This window comes from Gambusia affinis, linkage group LG03, assembly GCF_019740435.1.
Source record: "Gambusia affinis linkage group LG03, SWU_Gaff_1.0, whole genome shotgun sequence".
NCBI lineage: Eukaryota > Metazoa > Chordata > Actinopteri > Cyprinodontiformes > Poeciliidae > Gambusia > Gambusia affinis.
Genome location: NC_057870.1, coordinates 32,117,606 through 32,135,628, shown reverse-complemented (window position 1 = coordinate 32,135,628; position 18,023 = coordinate 32,117,606). Strand labels below are relative to the sequence as shown.

At 46.0% G+C, this 18,023-nt stretch overlaps 1 protein-coding gene across 4 annotated transcripts; it reads left to right on the top strand.

Annotated features, from left to right (window-relative positions):
* The first annotated feature begins 57 nt into the window (after positions 1 to 57).
* Positions 58 to 11,849, top strand: dok2 (docking protein 2). Of its 4 annotated transcripts, none has more exons than XM_044112324.1 (8): positions 58 to 1,811; positions 1,888 to 2,025; positions 2,104 to 2,271; positions 4,823 to 4,931; positions 8,019 to 8,188; positions 9,920 to 10,201; positions 10,465 to 10,572; positions 10,688 to 11,849. In XM_044112324.1, exons 1-8 carry the CDS (start codon positions 1,752 to 1,754, stop codon positions 11,531 to 11,533), a joined length of 1,881 nt encoding a protein of 626 aa, XP_043968259.1. In that variant the 5' UTR covers positions 58 to 1,751; the 3' UTR covers positions 11,534 to 11,849. The 4 variants fall into 4 exon arrangements, with proteins under 4 accessions (XP_043968259.1, XP_043968258.1, XP_043968260.1 ...); XM_044112323.1 differs by having other exon boundaries at positions 9,920 to 10,210; XM_044112325.1 differs by lacking the exons at positions 58 to 1,811; positions 1,888 to 2,025; positions 2,104 to 2,271; positions 4,823 to 4,931 and adding exons at positions 5,151 to 6,209; positions 6,271 to 6,746 and having other exon boundaries at positions 9,920 to 10,210.
* The last annotated feature ends 6,174 nt before the right edge of the window (positions 11,850 to 18,023 follow it).

Sequence of the window (18,023 nt, the reverse complement as noted above, 5' to 3'; positions counted from 1 at the left end):
CTCAGATTTGAAAGAGACGTCCACCATCTTCTGTGTCACCATTAGAAATGAGAACTGGATCTTCAGCTGAAGCCTCGTTTCCACTGAGCGGTTTGGTCCGCAGGTTTTCCTGCTTGCACACCCCACAGACAAATGGTACTGCTGCAGGCGGCCTTTGGTTTCCAATGCTCAGGTGGTCGGCCAGATATCTGACGTTAAACATCAATGCAAAGTGACTGTGTGAGGAATCTTCTGAGGCACAGCTGTTTGGGATTTGGCAACAGATTGTAAACTGATCCTGGATTTAGGAAAAGGAGGAACTTTGTGCCACTACATGCTGTAATTCCTGTAAATAAATGAGAAATCTTGCATCCAAACCATTGTTTGGTTTTCCCTCTCCAGACATTCTGAGCAGTCTTGGACTGTCGGCAGCTAATTCAGGATTAGCATGGACTCAGAGCTAACGGAGGCTAACGGAGGCTAACGGAGGCAGTGGGCTTGGGGACGAAGCAATCAGCTTGAGGACCAGATTCTTTACACACAGCTCTGATCTCACTGTGGAACCAGATACTCTGGTTGTTCATCACTTTGTGTTTCTGTTCTTCGTCTCTCACTGTAACCAACAGATTTCCATCTCTAAGATCTTAATGTCAGATCTCCACACTTCTTTTTTAATTCTCTCAACAATATTTTATATTATATCAACTCAGAGCCAACAGACTGAGTTAAACACCTTCATCCTCCTTCCTAAACTTTACGATTAATTTAGATTCCTCCCTATTCTCTTCTTCATCATTTTCATCTGAACTATTTCCTGCCAGACTCCTTTTACTACTTTGTGTCTCTGATAAATTATTTTCTTCTCGTTGTCTTCCTGGTCCTCTACCACCTGAACTGGATTCCAGTCACAAACCAGTTTTAAACCAGCCGCCCCAGATCAGCGATTTTCGTCGATTCTGCGTCAATCCTCTCCACTCGTCGATCATTCATGACCTGTCATGTGAAAAGCACATCAGCTTCTCAGAAAAGGGAAGTGTCAACCCACTGACCTCCTTGATTGGTGTGTCACAGCTGAAGCTCCACCTGCTGACAAACCACAGAGTCGAACTTCCTGTTAAACCGTCTGCAGCTTCCACTCTGACACTTCTTTGCTTTATTTCCTCTCTATGTGCATCTAATGCTGCCAGTTACACATTTCAAGGCTGATTTCTGAAACATGAGCAGGAAAAAGACATTTCAGTCTCAGTTCAGCTGCAGGAGCTGCTCTTCCTCCTCTGTTCTCAACGCAACCACCAGGGGGCGCTTCGTTAGGTTCAGCTGCTGCTGAACCGTCCAAGTTCTGTTGAGAACAGTCAGATCTGAGGAGTCGGCTGGAGATGAAGTGATGAGATAGAAACAGCAGGAGGAAGAAGAAGAAGAAGAAGAAGAAGTGGGAGGAGGTCCGACAAGAGGAGCGGCGACTTCTGCATCAGCCGTTGCAACAGAGACAGACAGCAGGAAGCACACGACACCCTGAACGTCACTCTGCTTCAGCAGCCAGACCCATTGGACCGGAGCCACCAGAGACCGGTCAGAACCGAAACACGGGTCCAACAGAACCAGAGCAGAACCAGAAGAGCTGCAGGAGGAAGAAAGCAGAAGTTTAAAGAGGTAAAAGGAGAAGACAGTGGAGACAGACGAAACCCAGACCTCTGACCAGAACCAGAACCAGGGAGGAGGTGCAGAAAGCCTGAGGACGGTGGAGCAGCGGGTGGAGCAGCGGGTGGAGCGCGATGGAGGAGGACATCAGGAAGCAGGGGATGCTCTTCCTCCAGCAGCAGCGTTTCGGGAAGGTAAACCCTGACAGGAGCTTGTGGGTCAAGCTGACGGGTTCTGGCGGCCCGGTTCTGACTGTGTGTGTGTGTGCAGAAGTGGAAGCGGGTGTGGTGCGTCCTGTACCGGGAGAGCTCCTGCTCCATCTCCAGGATGGAGTTCTTTGAGTGTAAAGACGGAGGCAACGTGGAGAAGAACGACAAGACTCTACGCAAGCAGCAGGAGAGCAAGAAGGTAACTGCCCTCCTCCGTTTCCATGGCGATAACACCCACCGTTTCCATGGCGATGACCCCCGTCTCCACGGCCCCCAGGTGATCCGGCTGGCGGACTGCATCCGGGTCTCGGAGGTGGAGGTGGACGGCGGGCCGCGCGACACCGGAGCCTTCCTGGTGGAAACCACGGAGAAGATCTTCGTGTTCGCCGCGGATCGGAACCAGCTGGACGACTGGACCCGCCGGCTGTGTGAGGTCGCCTTCCCTGTAGGTACACCCGGTTCTGATCGGCCCAAAACCCACCTCACCCAGCCATTCTGACCCACAGACTGGTTCTGGTTCTGATCTGACTGATACGCAGACAAGATAGAGGAAGAAGGTCCGAGACCGGTTCTGAGCCGGACTCGCACTCTGAAGGTAGAACCAGCTGAGGTCAAGGGTCAAAAGGGTTGGTTCTGGTTCAGAACTTCTGACAGTCCTCTGGTGATCAACTGGACCAAGACCAGAACCTTAGCCGGTCCAAACTGATTTTCCTCCCATTCTACCAGCAGAACCAGCACTGTGGTACCAGACGGTTCTGCTGGAACCTCTGGACCGACCAGAACCAATCAGGATCTGATTATTGAGCTGAGCAGCAGAATCTGATCTCTGCTTTTAGTTTCTGCTGCAGCTTTTGGATCAGATGAAGGATTTTATCTGGATTATGAAGGATCGTCATCATGGATTAGATTATAGATTATAGATTATAGATTATCAACTCCACTGCTGGACAGGATGTTGATCATTTCTGAAGGAAGGAAGTCGGTTTAATCTGAGATTTAAATGACTTCCTGGTTAAAAGAACTCCGAGCTTCTTTACTTGATCAGATCAGTGATCCACTGATCAGGTTCTGTTCACAGGTTCTGGTCCAGAAACAGTCGGGTCAGAATTTAAAGCAGGAAGTTTGGAGCTTTAATGTCTGTAATCAGGTATCATATTAACATCAATCTGTTGATGGTAGAAAATAAATCAGCTTCAGTTGTTTCTGCGGTGCTGCGGTCAGCCTCAGCAGGGCCGGCTCTCCGGGGGGGCGGCCGGGGGCCACCCTTCATGTCCTTAAAGCTCTACTTATAAATATTAATTTCCTGTTAGTTCCTCTTATTAAAATAAAATATTAACTCATCAAAAGAATATGTTTGTAAATATAGTGTTAGATCCCTGAAAAACAACGTCAGGAACATTTCTGAGCCGCCATGTTTCAACAAGGTTAACACTGCTCAAAGCGATGAATTATAGCAGTTTAGCTGCTAGCCCACAATGACTCACTGGACTCTGATTGGTTGGAGCATTAGCGTCTTTCCCATTAGCTTCCTTCCCATTAGCTTCCTTCCCATTAGCGTCCTTCCCATTAGCATCCTTCCCATTAGCGTCCTTCCCATTAGCGTCCTTCCCATTAGCTTCCTTCCCATTAGCGTCCTTCCCATTAGCGTCCTTCCCATTAGCTTCCTTCCCATTAGCGTCCTTCCCATTAGCGTCCTTCCCATTAGCGTCCTTCCCATTAGCGTCCTTCCCATTAGCTTCCTTCCCATTAGCTTCCTTCCCATTAGCGTCCTTCCCATTAGCGTCCTTCTCATTAGCGTCCTTCCCCCGTCTGGTTTATGAATCAATTGTTTGGACCCAGAGCTTCACTGACAGCTCTATGATCAACATCACATCAGAACCAGAACCAGAACCAGAACCAGATAGAAATATTACAGTAACAAAGCTGCTCTACAAAAGAGAGGTCTCACTCTAACAAAAACTGCTGATCTGATGCATTTTTGGATAAATTCTGTTCTTCATTCAGAAGTTCTTCACTGTGGAACCAGAAATGCGACTCCAGTAAGAGCAGCGATTCTTCGTGATACTCAAGCAAAGGCTAAACGTACAGTGCCATAAAACTACTCCTACAAGTACTATTTTTTCTCTAAAGGTTGCTCAAGTAACTAAGTAAATGTAACTAGTTACTACCACCTGTGCAGATGACGTGTGAATGGCACAGAGTTAAGCCTCAATCTGAACTCAGATTTCAATGAAAGCAAGTCATTAAAAGTCAGAATCAGATCAAATCTCTGGGTGAAAAGTTGTCCAGGACATAGAAACGTCCTAAATAAAGTCACGAGACGTAAGGAGCTACAAACCCCAGAAATACGAGAAAAGGCAGAAAAGTTCTGGGATGTTGGGCTGAGATCAGGACTGAAAGTTTTCCAGGAGTTTGAAGAAAGCAACAGTTTTTATGTCAGCAGACAAACTTAAACTCGTAGTTTCTTAGAGAAATAAACATCTTTAATGTTTCTGTGGATATTTTATCAACATTCAGAGGATTTACAGTTTTCATTTCTCTGCTTCGTGTTCTCAGTTCACAATCTGGTTTGGGCTCAGAACCTGCAGGTGGACCGGGTCAGCAGGTTCTGGTAAAAATAGCAGGATGCTGACAGACAGCCGGCCTCTTGACTCACATCACGACTTCCCCTTTAAGGGAGCGCAACAGGAAGTCCAGGCAGCCAATCAGAGACGACGAAGACTGAAGAACCAGAACCAGAACCAGAACCAGAACATGCTCAGGGTTGGACTTGAGAGAAAAAAACCCATTGAAACTAATAAAAATTATATATATTTTAATGATAATGATGATGATGGTTCTGATGGAAGGTCCGTCAGATCTGGAAGCTCTGGGTTCTGGATCAGGTTCATCCGTTTGTAAAAACGCATTTAAAGAACTTATTTCCCGTCAATCGGAGCGATTGTTTGGTTCTATGCTGATGATTCTGTGATGATAAACCGATTTCTATCCATCAGATGAGCTGGACGGAGGGCGGAGCCAAGAGAGGCAGCCTGCAGAGAGGAAACCGGGTGGAGGAGGAGGAGGGCATGGAGGACAACTCCCTGTACAGCGGCCGAGAGAAAGGTAGGGTGGAGGGACAGTCACAGACCGTATGGACTTCCTGTCTGCCTTCGGGACTTCCTCTCTGCCTTCGGGACTTCCTGTCTGCCTTCTGGACTTCCTGTCTGCCTTCGGGACTTCCTGTCTGCCTTCGACTTCCTGTCTGCCTTCGGGACTTCCTGTCTGCCTTCGGGACTTCCTGTCTGCCTTCGGGACTTCCTGTCTGCCTTCCGGACTTCCTGTCTGCCTTCTGGACTTCCTGTCTGCCTTCGGGACTTCCTGTCTGCCTTCGGGACTTCCTGTCTGCCTTCCGGACTTCCTCTCTGCCTTCCGGACTTCCTGTCTGCCTTCGGGACTTCCTGTCTGCCTTCGGGACTTCCTGTCTGCCTTCGGGACTTCCTGTCTGCCTTCGGGACTTCCTCTCTGCCTTCCGGACTTCCTGTCTGCCTTCGGGACTTCCTGTCTGCCTTCGGGACTTCCTGTCTGCCTTCGGGACTTCCTGTCTGCCTTCGGGACTTCCTGTCTGCCTTCGGGACTTCCTGTCTGCCTTCGGGACTTCCTGTCTGCCTTCGGGACTTCCTGTTTGTGGTGTAAACCAAACCTCCCTTCCTGCTACCTCGCCCGGTTAATCAAACAACGAGACGTTTGGTCCCAGCAGCACCGGAGGTCTGACCTTTTACCTCTGACCTGAGCTGCTCTTGGTTCTGAATGGGTCAGCCTTGTTCTGGCTCCTGCAGTCCAGAACCCAGGGCGGGTTGTACTTGGTTTTGATGGACCTGCAGACGTGTCCTCAGCGTCCTGTTAGGAACGGGTCAGAACCACAACTGAACCAGGCTGCAGCACTGACCCACTGGGCCCAGCAGGATGTTCTGCTGACTCACGGAAAAACTTTGAACACTTCTGCTATTTTGACCAGAACTCGGCCAGAACTGGATCAGAACTAGGTCCAGCTGGATCTGTTCACAAAGAACGTCTCTGTGGGGTTTGATGATCAGATCTCTGGACCGGCCGGTTCTGGTTCTGGCTTGAGAACAGAAATAGGAGGAGTTTCCACTGCGGTCTGCGCTGCAGCTCAGCGTAGTGGAAACTTTGAGAGCCGGTTCCTGCTGCGGTCGCAGGCCGGCCAAGCGCTGCAGCAACACCTCAGCTTTTATCTTGACGGGACAAACTTCCTGTTTCTCAGCAGGAAACGCTGACATCAGCCAAACCAGGAAGCTGCTGTCTTCAGTTTGGACCTGCAAGACGAAACCGAAGCTGCAGGTCGACTGTCACCACAAACTGTTTTATTAAAAGTGAGAAAACATGAAAAGGAAGAGAAATGAGTTTGAGAAGCTCAGAGTTTCCTCTAAGCCCTTCTTATAACATGAAAAGGAAGAGAAATGAGTTTGAGAAGCTCAGAGTTTCCTCTAAGCCCTTCTTATAAAGTGACTGGTTCTGATCCGGTTCAGTCAGAGTGGTTCTGGTTCTGGGCTGGTTCTGATCTGGTCCTGGTTCTTGATGATCTTCCTCTGAACATCCGACTCAGCAGCTCAAAGCTTCAGGAAGCCGATCCAGGAAGCCACGTTTCTATTTTTAGCTGTTCGGTTCTGAGCGGTTCCGAGTGGTTCTGCCGCAAGTCTGAGGTCAGAACAAACGTCTCCAGAAGCTGCTGTTCCACTTCCTGCAGCACCTGCAGCTCTCTGTCGCACGGTTTCCCTGAACAGGAACAGCTTCGATTCCTCTGTCACATCCAGAACCAGAACCAGAACCAGAACCAGAGACAAGGAGGTACGCTGAAGCTGCAACCTGTTCTGGACCGGCTGTCTGGGGTTCTGGACCTGAGGAAGAACCGGGGTCCAAGTTAGTTGCTAGCTTGTTGTTCCTATAGGTGGCGCACATTGATCTGTTTCAGTTTGACTGCTGGGAAAAAGTCATCAGAACCAGCAGAACCAGCAGGTCCAGATGCTCACCAGGGGAAGTGAAGCTGCTTCAGGGATTATGGATTTATCATTTTTTCAAGGTTTTATGGTTGAGTTAGTGAAATTAAGCCGTTTCCTCTACATTTGGTGTGTTTGCGCGCAGCACTGGGTAAATCCAGCTGCTTGGTCCAGAACCCGGAGCTGCAGGTCGGTTCCTCTCCGCTCTGGACAAACAGCTGAACTCTGTTGAAGTTTGAAAAGATCGAGTCTGATTTGACCTGCCTGCTAACGTTGACCATGATGCAAAGGAAGCTATGCTATGGAGCTAACCGGAAATGTCGTGCTGTAAACAAACATCCTTCAGTGCAAATTGCTGTCGGTGTTTTCTGAATGTTTACTTCCTGTCCCAAGCTGAACCACATCCTAGTCATTCCTCTCGTTTAACAGTTTAATTGCTCCGTATTTGGAAGCGTGAAAAAGTCGGGCTGAACGAGTTCCTGCTGCCTGAATCTACAGGCAAACTGATTCTAATGGACGCCACCGCCGAGGCTGCTGTTCGCTGATGGGCCCAGAATAAACTCTCAATGGGAGAAAGCCCTGATGTGGCACTGAAGGCAGATGAGAATCAAGTGGTCCGGCTACACTGATACTGGGGTTGATGTGCAGATTAAACTTCTTCAGTTTCATTTTTTTTCTCTCCCAATAAGTTGTCAAACTGTTCCTCAGGGCAGCTATGGCTACTATCCAGTAGCTCTCCACCATCGGCAGGTGAATGTGTGTGAAAGTAGCTTTGGAGTCCTCCGGCCTTGATAAAGTTCTATACAGGTACAGGGTGTTCACTGATTTCAGATTCAAACATTTCCTATCAGAGTTCACCAACAGCTTTGGATCTACAAAGATACAAACCTTTGTAGATTTGGTAGTGAGCTGGAAGTCGAGTTTTACGCTAGTTGATAAAGGTTTCTTTCACTTCTCACGAGTGGAGCATTTCTCCACCGAGATTTCTTCCTGCCAGACACGATCTTCCCTTTAACGGGAAAAATGGAATCAATAATTATGGGATCAACGCATGTAACCAACAGAAGGTCACCAAGTCGTCGTGTTTCAGGGGCCTGTTGAGTTTTGGAGACCTGGAGCCCGGCGTCACATGTCATAAAGATTTCACAAATTTTTCATCAAACTGTGAATTTATCAAATGCTTTGTGTGACGCAGTGCGGGACTTCAAAGTATCTGTCCGGAGGACGGACGCGTCGGATCGGTGCCGGCTGAAGGGGGACGGTGTCCTGAAAGCTGATATGGACGCTCTGCACCTGATGGACAAGACGGGGGACATCCTGTACACCTGGCCGTACAGGTACCTGCGGCGCTTCGGACGGGACAAGGTAACGCACACGAGTCTGACGTCTTCCTCAAAGCCAAGGGTAGGAGGTAGGGTGGAGCGGGACGGGGAGCGGTGCAGCTCCCCTGGGGTCCCTGCTGTCCTCAGGATAGACACAGTGGCTCGGCTCATCAGCAGGGGAAGCAAGGGCAGGTTTAGAACCGCTGACCCCATGTTTCTGCTAAAGCTTGGGATTCTGGTTCTTGGAGACCAATCTGTTGAGCTCCTCATGTCTTTAGGTAGATGGACACTGTCCTTTGTCTCCTGCTCCATCTGTCCCAACCTGCCTCTTAACGGTGGCCAGATCCGCTGATGCTTCTCCTTCCAGTTTGATCCCGTCTGTGTTTATCTTGATGTTTAGATGTTAAGACCAACGTTGGCCACGGTGGACGCCTCTTCTCCTCTGGGGGCCAGAATAAATGTCTTCAGGAAGATAACTGATTGTTATTTGGTCATGATTCAACACTTGCAGGTGTAGCACCTTTAACCACTCTATGAGAAAAACTAAAATGGTGGGTGCTTGGGTTCGACATCAATGAGGTACACCATTATGTAGGTAATACCACTGACCTGGTTTGTAACAAATATGACCCAGAGAAATAGAAATTCAGGCAAAATTACTCAGCTTCATTTTATTAACTACGGTGACAGGGAACCCTCACTGTTAATCACCATTGAACTGTAAGCTGTGAACACTTTTAAGATTTAGGAAAACAAAATAACATATACTTTTCACATAAGGCAGCCCACTAAACACTTAATGTTCACAAGCAATGTCCAAGCTAGTATATCGTCCTGAACAGTCAGTTCTACTCACGACCTCCAAATGGTGGTGGAGAAATGGGGAAAAAACCCGGGAAAACCCAACGTTGCAGGCCTGTGACCAATGAGGAGTAGATGTTGAAATCCCAGAGGGAGGACGAAGGAAAGAAACAATTTGAGAGCGGTGCAACTCGGGGAAAACATAGGAAACGCTGAGATGCCTCCCTCCTCTCAACTCCGCAGCGGCTCAACGGCTGCCGCAGGACCGTGGCGCTAAAGCGTTAGCCCACTTAGCTTAGCCCGAAGTCCGTCGCGACCACTTGCTCCGGTCCCCTCTTGGCTCGTCCCTCCAGCGTCAACTGAACTCCTTCAACTTCTCCCGACTTCCGTGCGCTCTCGTCCTGTTGTCCCTTTGTCTCTCCTTTTCGTCTGTCTTTTCTCTTTCTTATTTATTCCTTTTTTTTTTTTTCTCTCTCTCCTCGTCCGCCTCCGTTCTCCACCCTTCCCACTCTCCCTTCTGCTCCCGCCTCCTCCTCCTCTCCACCAATCCCCATCCCGCACCGGACAAACTGTCCCCACTGCCAATGAAAATGGAGATCAGAGAATGCGCAGTGCAGCTTACGTCACACTGCTTCTTTCAGTTACAATATTTACACAATAGCTCACTAACAAACAATAGTTTTAATCATCAAATAAGGTAATTATTCAATAGTGACCTTTATATTATTTATATGAAGGAAAATACCAATGTATTTCTTTCAGAAAGAAGAATACTAAACACTTAGTTGTTCACCAATGTATGTTTGAGTAAACAGTAATTTACTTTTAATATACTTGTATCTTATTTTGAACTATGTAAAATTAACCTTAACAAATAGTAACTACCATAACCTCAGTTTATCACTGGGTTATACAGGTTTTCTGGCGCTGACCTGCAGACAGAAACGCTGAACAACTATTTTGTTCCCTCCAGTCCACCTTCTCCTTCGAGGCGGGTCGCAGGTGTGACTCCGGCGAGGGAAGCTTCGAGTTCGACACCAAGCAGGGAAACCTGCTGTTCCAGGCCGTGGAGGCCGCCATCAACCTGCAGAAGATCTCCCTCCCCCACAGACAGACCTCTGGAGGGGGCCCGATGCCTCCAGAACCCGGCCCCAACCACCACAACCTCACCCTGCCAGCCCCACCCGCTAACCCCGCGCTGGGCCACAGCCGGCCGCCGCCGCAACAGAAGCAGCCCCGCGTCCAGGTCCAACAGGTCCAACAGGTACAACCGGGGGCATCAGTAGAGGAAAGACTTCAGAATAAAAGCAGGAACTTCAGAATAAAAGAACTGTTTACATGTAACATGCAGCTGTATTGATAATGTGAGCAGTTTTTCTCCTACAGATTCACTTATTGATATTTTTAAACTCAAGGAGGCAGCAGGAGTTCAGCACTCGTCCTGTGAAGGACGTTGTGTCTTGGCAGGTTACAGATCCTGCTGTTCCTGCAGGAGTCCAACCTGTGCTGTGTCTGCAGGGTGATGAAGGTGTGTACAGCATGGTGACGGAGCCTCAACACCTGCAGAAGATCCATAACAAAGATGCTGAGAGCTCCAACTCTTCACAGCAGCAGCGCCCCCAGCTGGTAGGATTCAGTACTTGACTAACAGGATAAACAAACATGAAACATCTAAATGCCCCAGGAATATTGTTGATGTTTAAGAATGACCTTTGACCCGGATGGTCCCTGCTGTCTTCAGGCGTGTCTGGAGCCTCCGGTGGATAAAATGCTGACCGGCGTGAAGAGTTTGACCCTGGACACCCGCGGCCTCCCGGCCCCCAGGAAGAGCCAGGTGAAGATGATCTCCAGCTGCCCGTTGCCCAACGCCAGCCCCGAATCGGGCGGCAGCCAGCTGCCTGGCCCCGCCTCCAGCGCTCGCCTCAGCCCCAAACTCGGCTCCAACCCCAACCTGGAGCAGACCTACTCCCAGATCAGCTTGGCGGACGTCGCTGGGCGCGCCGCCAAGAAGGACAAGAAGGGCAAGAAGGGCAGCGGCGCTGCGGTGACGGGCAGGGATCCAGACTACTCGCTGCCCTTCGACACGCTCTCCTCCAACATCTTGTCTGACATCCTGGCGGCGGATCAGGGCGGTCCGGGTGCTGACCCGCTCTACGACAGCATCGATGAGCTGAAGATCCGGAACATCTTCCGGAGTGAAGCCAGGACAACAGACGCCACGTACGGGAAGGTGGACCACATCTACGACGAGCCCGAAGGTTGCGCGGTGGCCACAGGGCCGCCGGCCGCGCCCCACCCCTCAGTCTACGACGACCCAGAGGAGATGAGAGGAGACGCCTGGAGGATCATGGGTACATCTGTCGACCCCAAAGGCCACGAGTATCCGTACAACCCCCGCGTGGACGACTACGCCGTGCCCAGGAGGCCCAAGAGGGCATTTGCTTCCCAGAAGAGCATCGCTAGTGAAGAAGAGGAGGAGCAGAAACAGGAGGAGGAGCCGCAGGAGGAGGAGGAGGGAGATGAAGAGCAGGAGCTGGAGGAGAAACAGTTTTCACCATACGACAACCTGGTCGTTAAAATGGCCTAAAGGGGACAGAGCAGCTGTTTCATCCACCGATTGCCTGGCTGGAAGGAGGAGCTGAAGAAACTTATTTACGCTTTATTAAGCAGCTTCCAAGTAGAAGGAGCTGCAGCTGCTGCCCAGCAGACTGCAAACATCTGAAAAACGGCAGCTGGAGGTTGACATGAAGCCGCTGTTGTTGTGTGACTGCTAACCTCTGCAGCTAACCAGCTATGCTAAAGTAAATATTTCCTGTGTTCGTCTAATTTTGATCCGTTTCATTGATGTCTTCATGCTGTAGTTGGTGTTGTGATGTCATTAAACAGAACCGATGAAGCTTCAAGTCAGACATGTTGGATGTTTTATCTGTTCAGTGAGATGTTAGCATGCTAACATTAGCTTTGTTAGTGACATCACTGCTAAGGTTCACCCATGCTGCATCTGAAGGGTCAAAACCTTCCAGAGGTTTCTAGGGACTCCAGAAGGTTCTTTGCGGTTCTGGAGCTGGTTGGACGCTCTGCTTCCAGTCACTGGGTCCACCAGGGGAGGAACCTGCTCCGGTTCTGGTTCTGGCCGTGTTTCTGCAGGTTTCTCTGTGAAGCCTCCATGTTGGAGCAGGCAGTGGTTCATCTCAGTCGGGCCGGTTCCAATCGGGTCGCCATGTCTGAATGTTTCCCTTCTCACCTCGGCACTCTGTCGCCTCTTCCTGTTAAAGTCGCAGCTCTATGAGCGCCGTCGCTCTTAGGTCAGAGGTCAGCTCTGGCTGATGCGGCAACGCAGGAAGTGACTTTAACTAGGCCCCAGGTTGGGTGAGATGTGATGTTTGTTCTCTGAGAATCGTTTTATCTCTTGTAAAGCTGCTTCATGGAATATTTCAGTTTGTTTTCTGTCCTGATCTGAACCATGAAAAAGTTTCTGCAGCTGCTGAGAATAAATAATCTAAAACATTCACAGATTAGAAACTAAAACAGGAATTATGAAAGGTTTCCACAAATCACAATGAGATTAAATGACATCAAAACAAAATAAGATCAGTGAAAACAGGCTGAAGTTTTCTGATCGACCTTTTCTCACGGAGCTCAGATGTGCACTGAGTGGCCTCCACCAGCAGGGGGCAGCAGAAGCCAGCAGCTGTTAGTCTGAGCTGCTTCCTCTAAATCAGTGGTTCTCAAAGATTTTCTGGGTCCCCCGATGGATTACAATAAAACCCCCCCAAAAACCAATCATCTGGTCACACGTGGTTCAACCAGACAGAAACATTTAGTTTTCTAACTCCACTGAAGTTTATTTCTCACTTCAAGTTGTAACAAAACAAACTACAAACCGTCTTTACAGTGAAACACTTTTGTGTAACTGTGGGTTTTTTTATTCATCCGTACCGTTACTGATTCCCGCCCCCCTAGGGGACGCGCCCCACACTTTGGGAACCACTGCTCTAAACTCTGAATAAATATCAGAAGCATGACGTTCCCGTCAATCTGACTCAGGAAACGGGAATAATCCGGTTCCTTCCTCTTTCGCGGCTTCATTCAGGAAAAGCTGCAGCATCTGGAGCGGCCATGATGCGTTTCTAAAACATTCTGTATCAGGACCGGCCCAAAACTCCATGGGGCCCTGAGCAACATCTGACTTTGGGGCCCTGAGCAACATCTGACTTTGGGGCCCTCTATTCCTGCTAATAATGTGGATTTCTGCAGTCACCAGTTAGACGATCAGATCCTTCACACACCTGCTGCTCCCTGCAGCTCTGAGCGCTCGTTACATCATAAACTGTATCCACGCAGCATATAGGATACATTTATCAACCAGCCGATTTATCGGCACAGACTTCCTGGATCTTGAGGGGTCAGCTGATACCTCCATGTGACCTGCTGACCTCTTCTGCTCTGCAGCGAGAGTCTGGACTGACCGGCCCACCAGCTCTGGTTTGAACGTTTACAGTCAACAGTAGTCAACCCACCGTTATAAGGTGAGCGGTTTTCCTTTCATGCCATTTTTAGCAACATTTCAGATAAAAAGAAATTGGCATTGGCCAAAATCAGAATCGGCAGGTCAGGCTAATAAAGATCAGTAATCAACCAGTCGGTGCAGTGCTACTTAACATGGAATACTTTCATCACATTCTTTGATTAAATTAATTTCTGTTAGGCCTTTACATCTAAAAATGTAATTTATACCAGGTGAGTCTTTCTCCCCTGAGGAAGTGGACCGGTACCGGGCTGAATCTGTGCTTTCAAATCATTTTAATTGGACAAGTTTCACATAACTTAGAAGTTAATGTAAAAATAATGTTTGTTTTAGACAAATTATCATCAGCAAACAACATGCAGCTCAGAGAGGCTCATCGTAGATTAATGCAGCCTGATGGCAAAACAGTTTTTCTAGACAATACCACACATTGACAAGTTTTAATTATTATCAACATTGAACAACGTTTTGAAACAAAAACTCAGAAACATTTTTGCAGCGTGCTGAGTTTTTTAGTGCAGTTAATTTTTTGTTTTGTGGGAAATAACAGCCAAAAACAGTTGATCTGAAGGCCCTTTTAATGCTCCTGCATCCAAATAGCAGAAAACATTTGTTTAAAACAGGCTTTTACATCACAGTGCCTGTTTAACCATGAACACTATTTTCAGCACATGGATGTAGCATTTTCATTAGCAATGTTTCATGTAGCATAAGAGCAGCTAAATAGCGGCTAACGCAGTTCTATCACTGTTTAACAAAGTTTAAGTGCTCCAAAGCACATTATTTTACAAAAACAGGAATCAAATTGTCACTTATTATGCTTAAAATACACTTATTGAACACAGAAAGAAAAACTTCATACCTTCTCCCCCCGGAATCCGAACAGAAAGAGACGGAGCGGGAAAACCCTTCACAGACTATAAAGTTATGATCCGTTAATTTGCCTTTTAAAACCCGAACTGACACTCAGAACTACAATCCATGAACTCAATATGTTCAACAGTAAAGATAATAATTCACATTTTCATCCTCAATACCTTAAATTTGAATAAAAATAATAACTTTAAAACAGGAAGTTACCCGCTGCTTTGCAATTAATCTACCGTTTTTTCAAAATAAAAGCTGCCGGTGCTCTAACCTCAAACAGAAATCTCATCTTCTAAATGTAGTTTTATAAAGTTTTGCTTAGATCTGAACCTGGTGGATCCTTGGAGAGAAGCAGGTCAGAGGTCAGAGGTCAGTCCTTCTCCTGGTTTAAACCTGGTGGTCAGCTCAGTCCCGTATCGACTTCTGGCTCATTTCAGACATTCTGATGCAAAATAGTGTAAATGCTGGAATTTGACCTGCACCTTTATCTGATCACTGCCTGATACAAGTCAGTGTCACCACTGGGTTGAAAAAGTCCCTTAACAAAGTTACTGGAAGTTTAACTCAACCTGCTGAACAATGAAAAGTTCAATAACCAAATTCTGGAGCATCGCAATTTAATTTGATAAAAATTAAAAATCTGAATTCTTGCACGGAAAAATAATAATTCTTTAAATTTAAAGTCTGGCAAATCTCAATCAAACACAGTAAATTAATAGTTATCCAAAATAAAGAAAAGGAATCAGAAATCATTCAAGAACTTGGTCACATCAAAACCATGAACGGTTTTTTAATGATGACGACAAAAAACCTCTCCAGTCTGAGTTTGATGATTTTTATACTAAAAAAGCAAAAAGCAGCAAATCTGAGGTCTAAGTGGTTGAAGATGGTGAGAAAAGTTCTGCATATTTCTGTAGATGATAAAAAATTAGACAGGAAATAAATGCCATAACCTGCTTGTTAATGAATAATAAACCATGTACTGACTCAAAATGAATATCCAAAGAAATTTGACCTTTTATAGCAATTTATATTCTTCCACATATAAAAACTCAGAGGCAGAAACCTTCAATCATTCTGCTCAGCGTTCGATTCCTCAGACTGATGAGAGTTGGAAGCAGATATGTGAGGCTGACGTCACCAGAGGAGTTGGATGAAGATTTATTTGGGTTTGAAATAAATGCATTAATGTCATTAAATCATTTCACAAAGATACAAACAGTTCAGAGTGTCGTCCTCATGGAACCTCACAGAGATTTAACATGAACAAAGATAGAAAACCTTCATCTCTGCTCTGCTGCACAAATGATTTCCATATCGATTCAAAATGATCAGTTTGTAAATTATCAGTTTGTAAATGATCAGTTTGTAAATGATCAGTGGGAGGCAGACAGTTTTCTACTGGTCATCTATCTGGTGACCAACCATTAGTAATTATAATAAACCAAAAGTGTAAATGTAGCATACTGTAATCACACTAATAATATATAAAATATGTAATGCCAATATACTGAAAATACATTCTAAATATATTTTAAATGTAATCCATTGACAAAAATAAATTAATCAAGCATGTTTAAATTACATAAAAACCAATATACTTAAAGTATACTAAATGTAACTTAAGTTGTCCAAAAATGAGCATGTTGAAGTACACTTAGTACACTTTAAATTGTGCTTTAATACAATTTAAGTACTATTAAAATACACTAAGCACAAAATGAGTTGTTCCAAAATGTTCCACGTTGAGTTAACTGATCCTAAGTGAAGTTGAAGTTTTCTCAGGATTACTCTGATTGACAGGAAGTTCAAATGTAACATACTGAGTACATTTATTTTTCAGCAGTGGCCCTGAGCAGCTGCTGAGTTTGATTATGACTTTGGCCGGCTCTGTGTGTGTGATGCTGTCAGACTCTTTCAGACCAGGTGAAGTGTTGCCATGGTGATGCAGCTGCTCTGGTGTTTTAATGAAGCTCAGATCCTGAAGGCCTCCATGTCTCCTAAAGAGACCGACCCCCGGGGACGGAGATGTCCCAGCATGCATCTCTGTGTCCGCTGGGAGCAGACTGTGTGTGTGTGTGTGTGTGTGTGTGTGTGCTTAGTGGCCTGGAAGCTGAAGGGAAGCCTCCTCAGGAGGTCATACGTGTCCTACTTCAAGATCACAGCTGAGATCAGGCTCTGAGGACCTGCTCGTGACGTCATCAGCTGGGGGTTAGGGGGTGACACACACACACACACACACACACACACACACACACACACACACACACACAGTAAGGCCAGTGAGAAAACACCATCAGCTGCTTGGTTTTCTTCACTGTCAAACATCGACTGTGAGGACTCCATTACCCATAAGCCTCAGGGTCTGACTGTTCAGCTCACCTGACCCTTCAGAAGACACCTGTAGGTGGTCACATGACCGCACAGTGCATGTGCTAGTCCTCAGGAATGCTAATGAGGGCGAGATGCTCATTTCTGTGGCAACCGAATTCAGAGGAGGCTGGAGCTGCATCCCTGTTGCCACGGCAACCTGTGCTGTACTGGCAGCTGAGGAGCCAAAGTGATTTAGAGCAGGGGAGTCTGATTTCTGCTGCTTCATCTGCATCTCACACTCCATCTTATTCCCAGATCAATGATCTGGAACATTCCTCACTTCCTGCTCCAGAACGTTTCCCACTTCCTGACACTGTCTAATTTTCACAAGCAAGTTTTACATTTTTGGAAAATGATATTTAGCCACATTTTGACCCCACATGGATCTGTAGTGTGGAATAACAGATCAATATTGATAAATAGAAAATCTATTTTTAAAACTGACTGGTATGAAAAAGGTATTTTATTTGTAACTGACTTAATGGATAGTAATGGTGTTTTATTAAATCATAGAAATCTGAACTGTTCTTGTAATGAATATTTAAAAGTATGTAAATTTATTCCTGTAGCTAGTGTGGAATAACAGATCAATATTGATAAATAGAAAATCTATTTTTAAAACTGACTGGTATGAAAAAGGTATTTTATTTGTAACTGACTTAATGGATAGTAATGGTGTTTTATTAAATCATAGAGATCTGAACTGTTCTTGTAATGAATATTTAAAAGTATGTAAATTTATTCCTGTAGCTCTGATCAAAACACCTTCAGATATTCAGATGTTACTTCATCTTTACCCAGAATGACAGTGTGACTGATACAAAGTGCAACAATGTTCTGCTTGTGACAACCTTCAAATCTAATTTATTAATGATTACAATAATAATATCTTGATAACAACCAATCTGTCTAGAATTGAGAAGATGTTCTCCAAGTATGTAAAATGGCCGATTTCATCAAAGGTTAAAGAAACTCACTTCAAAATTTATCACCATTTTTATCCAGTGGTTGAATTTTTACACAAAAGATTTAAATTTGATTCAACATGTTGTATCTTTTGTGATTGTCCAGAAGAATCCAATAATCATCTTTTTTCTTTGAAACTATGGAGAGACATTAAAAATTGGTTTTTCCTTAAAATTGAAGACATTCCTGAGATAATCATCACCCACATTTTATATTATATTGATGGCCTTGATAGTAAAATATCTGACATGGTTAATATTATCTTTTTACTTGTTAAATATCACATACTCTGCTGTAAATGGAGAGGTTTTACTCCTTGTTTGGATTTTTTTCTTAACCAATT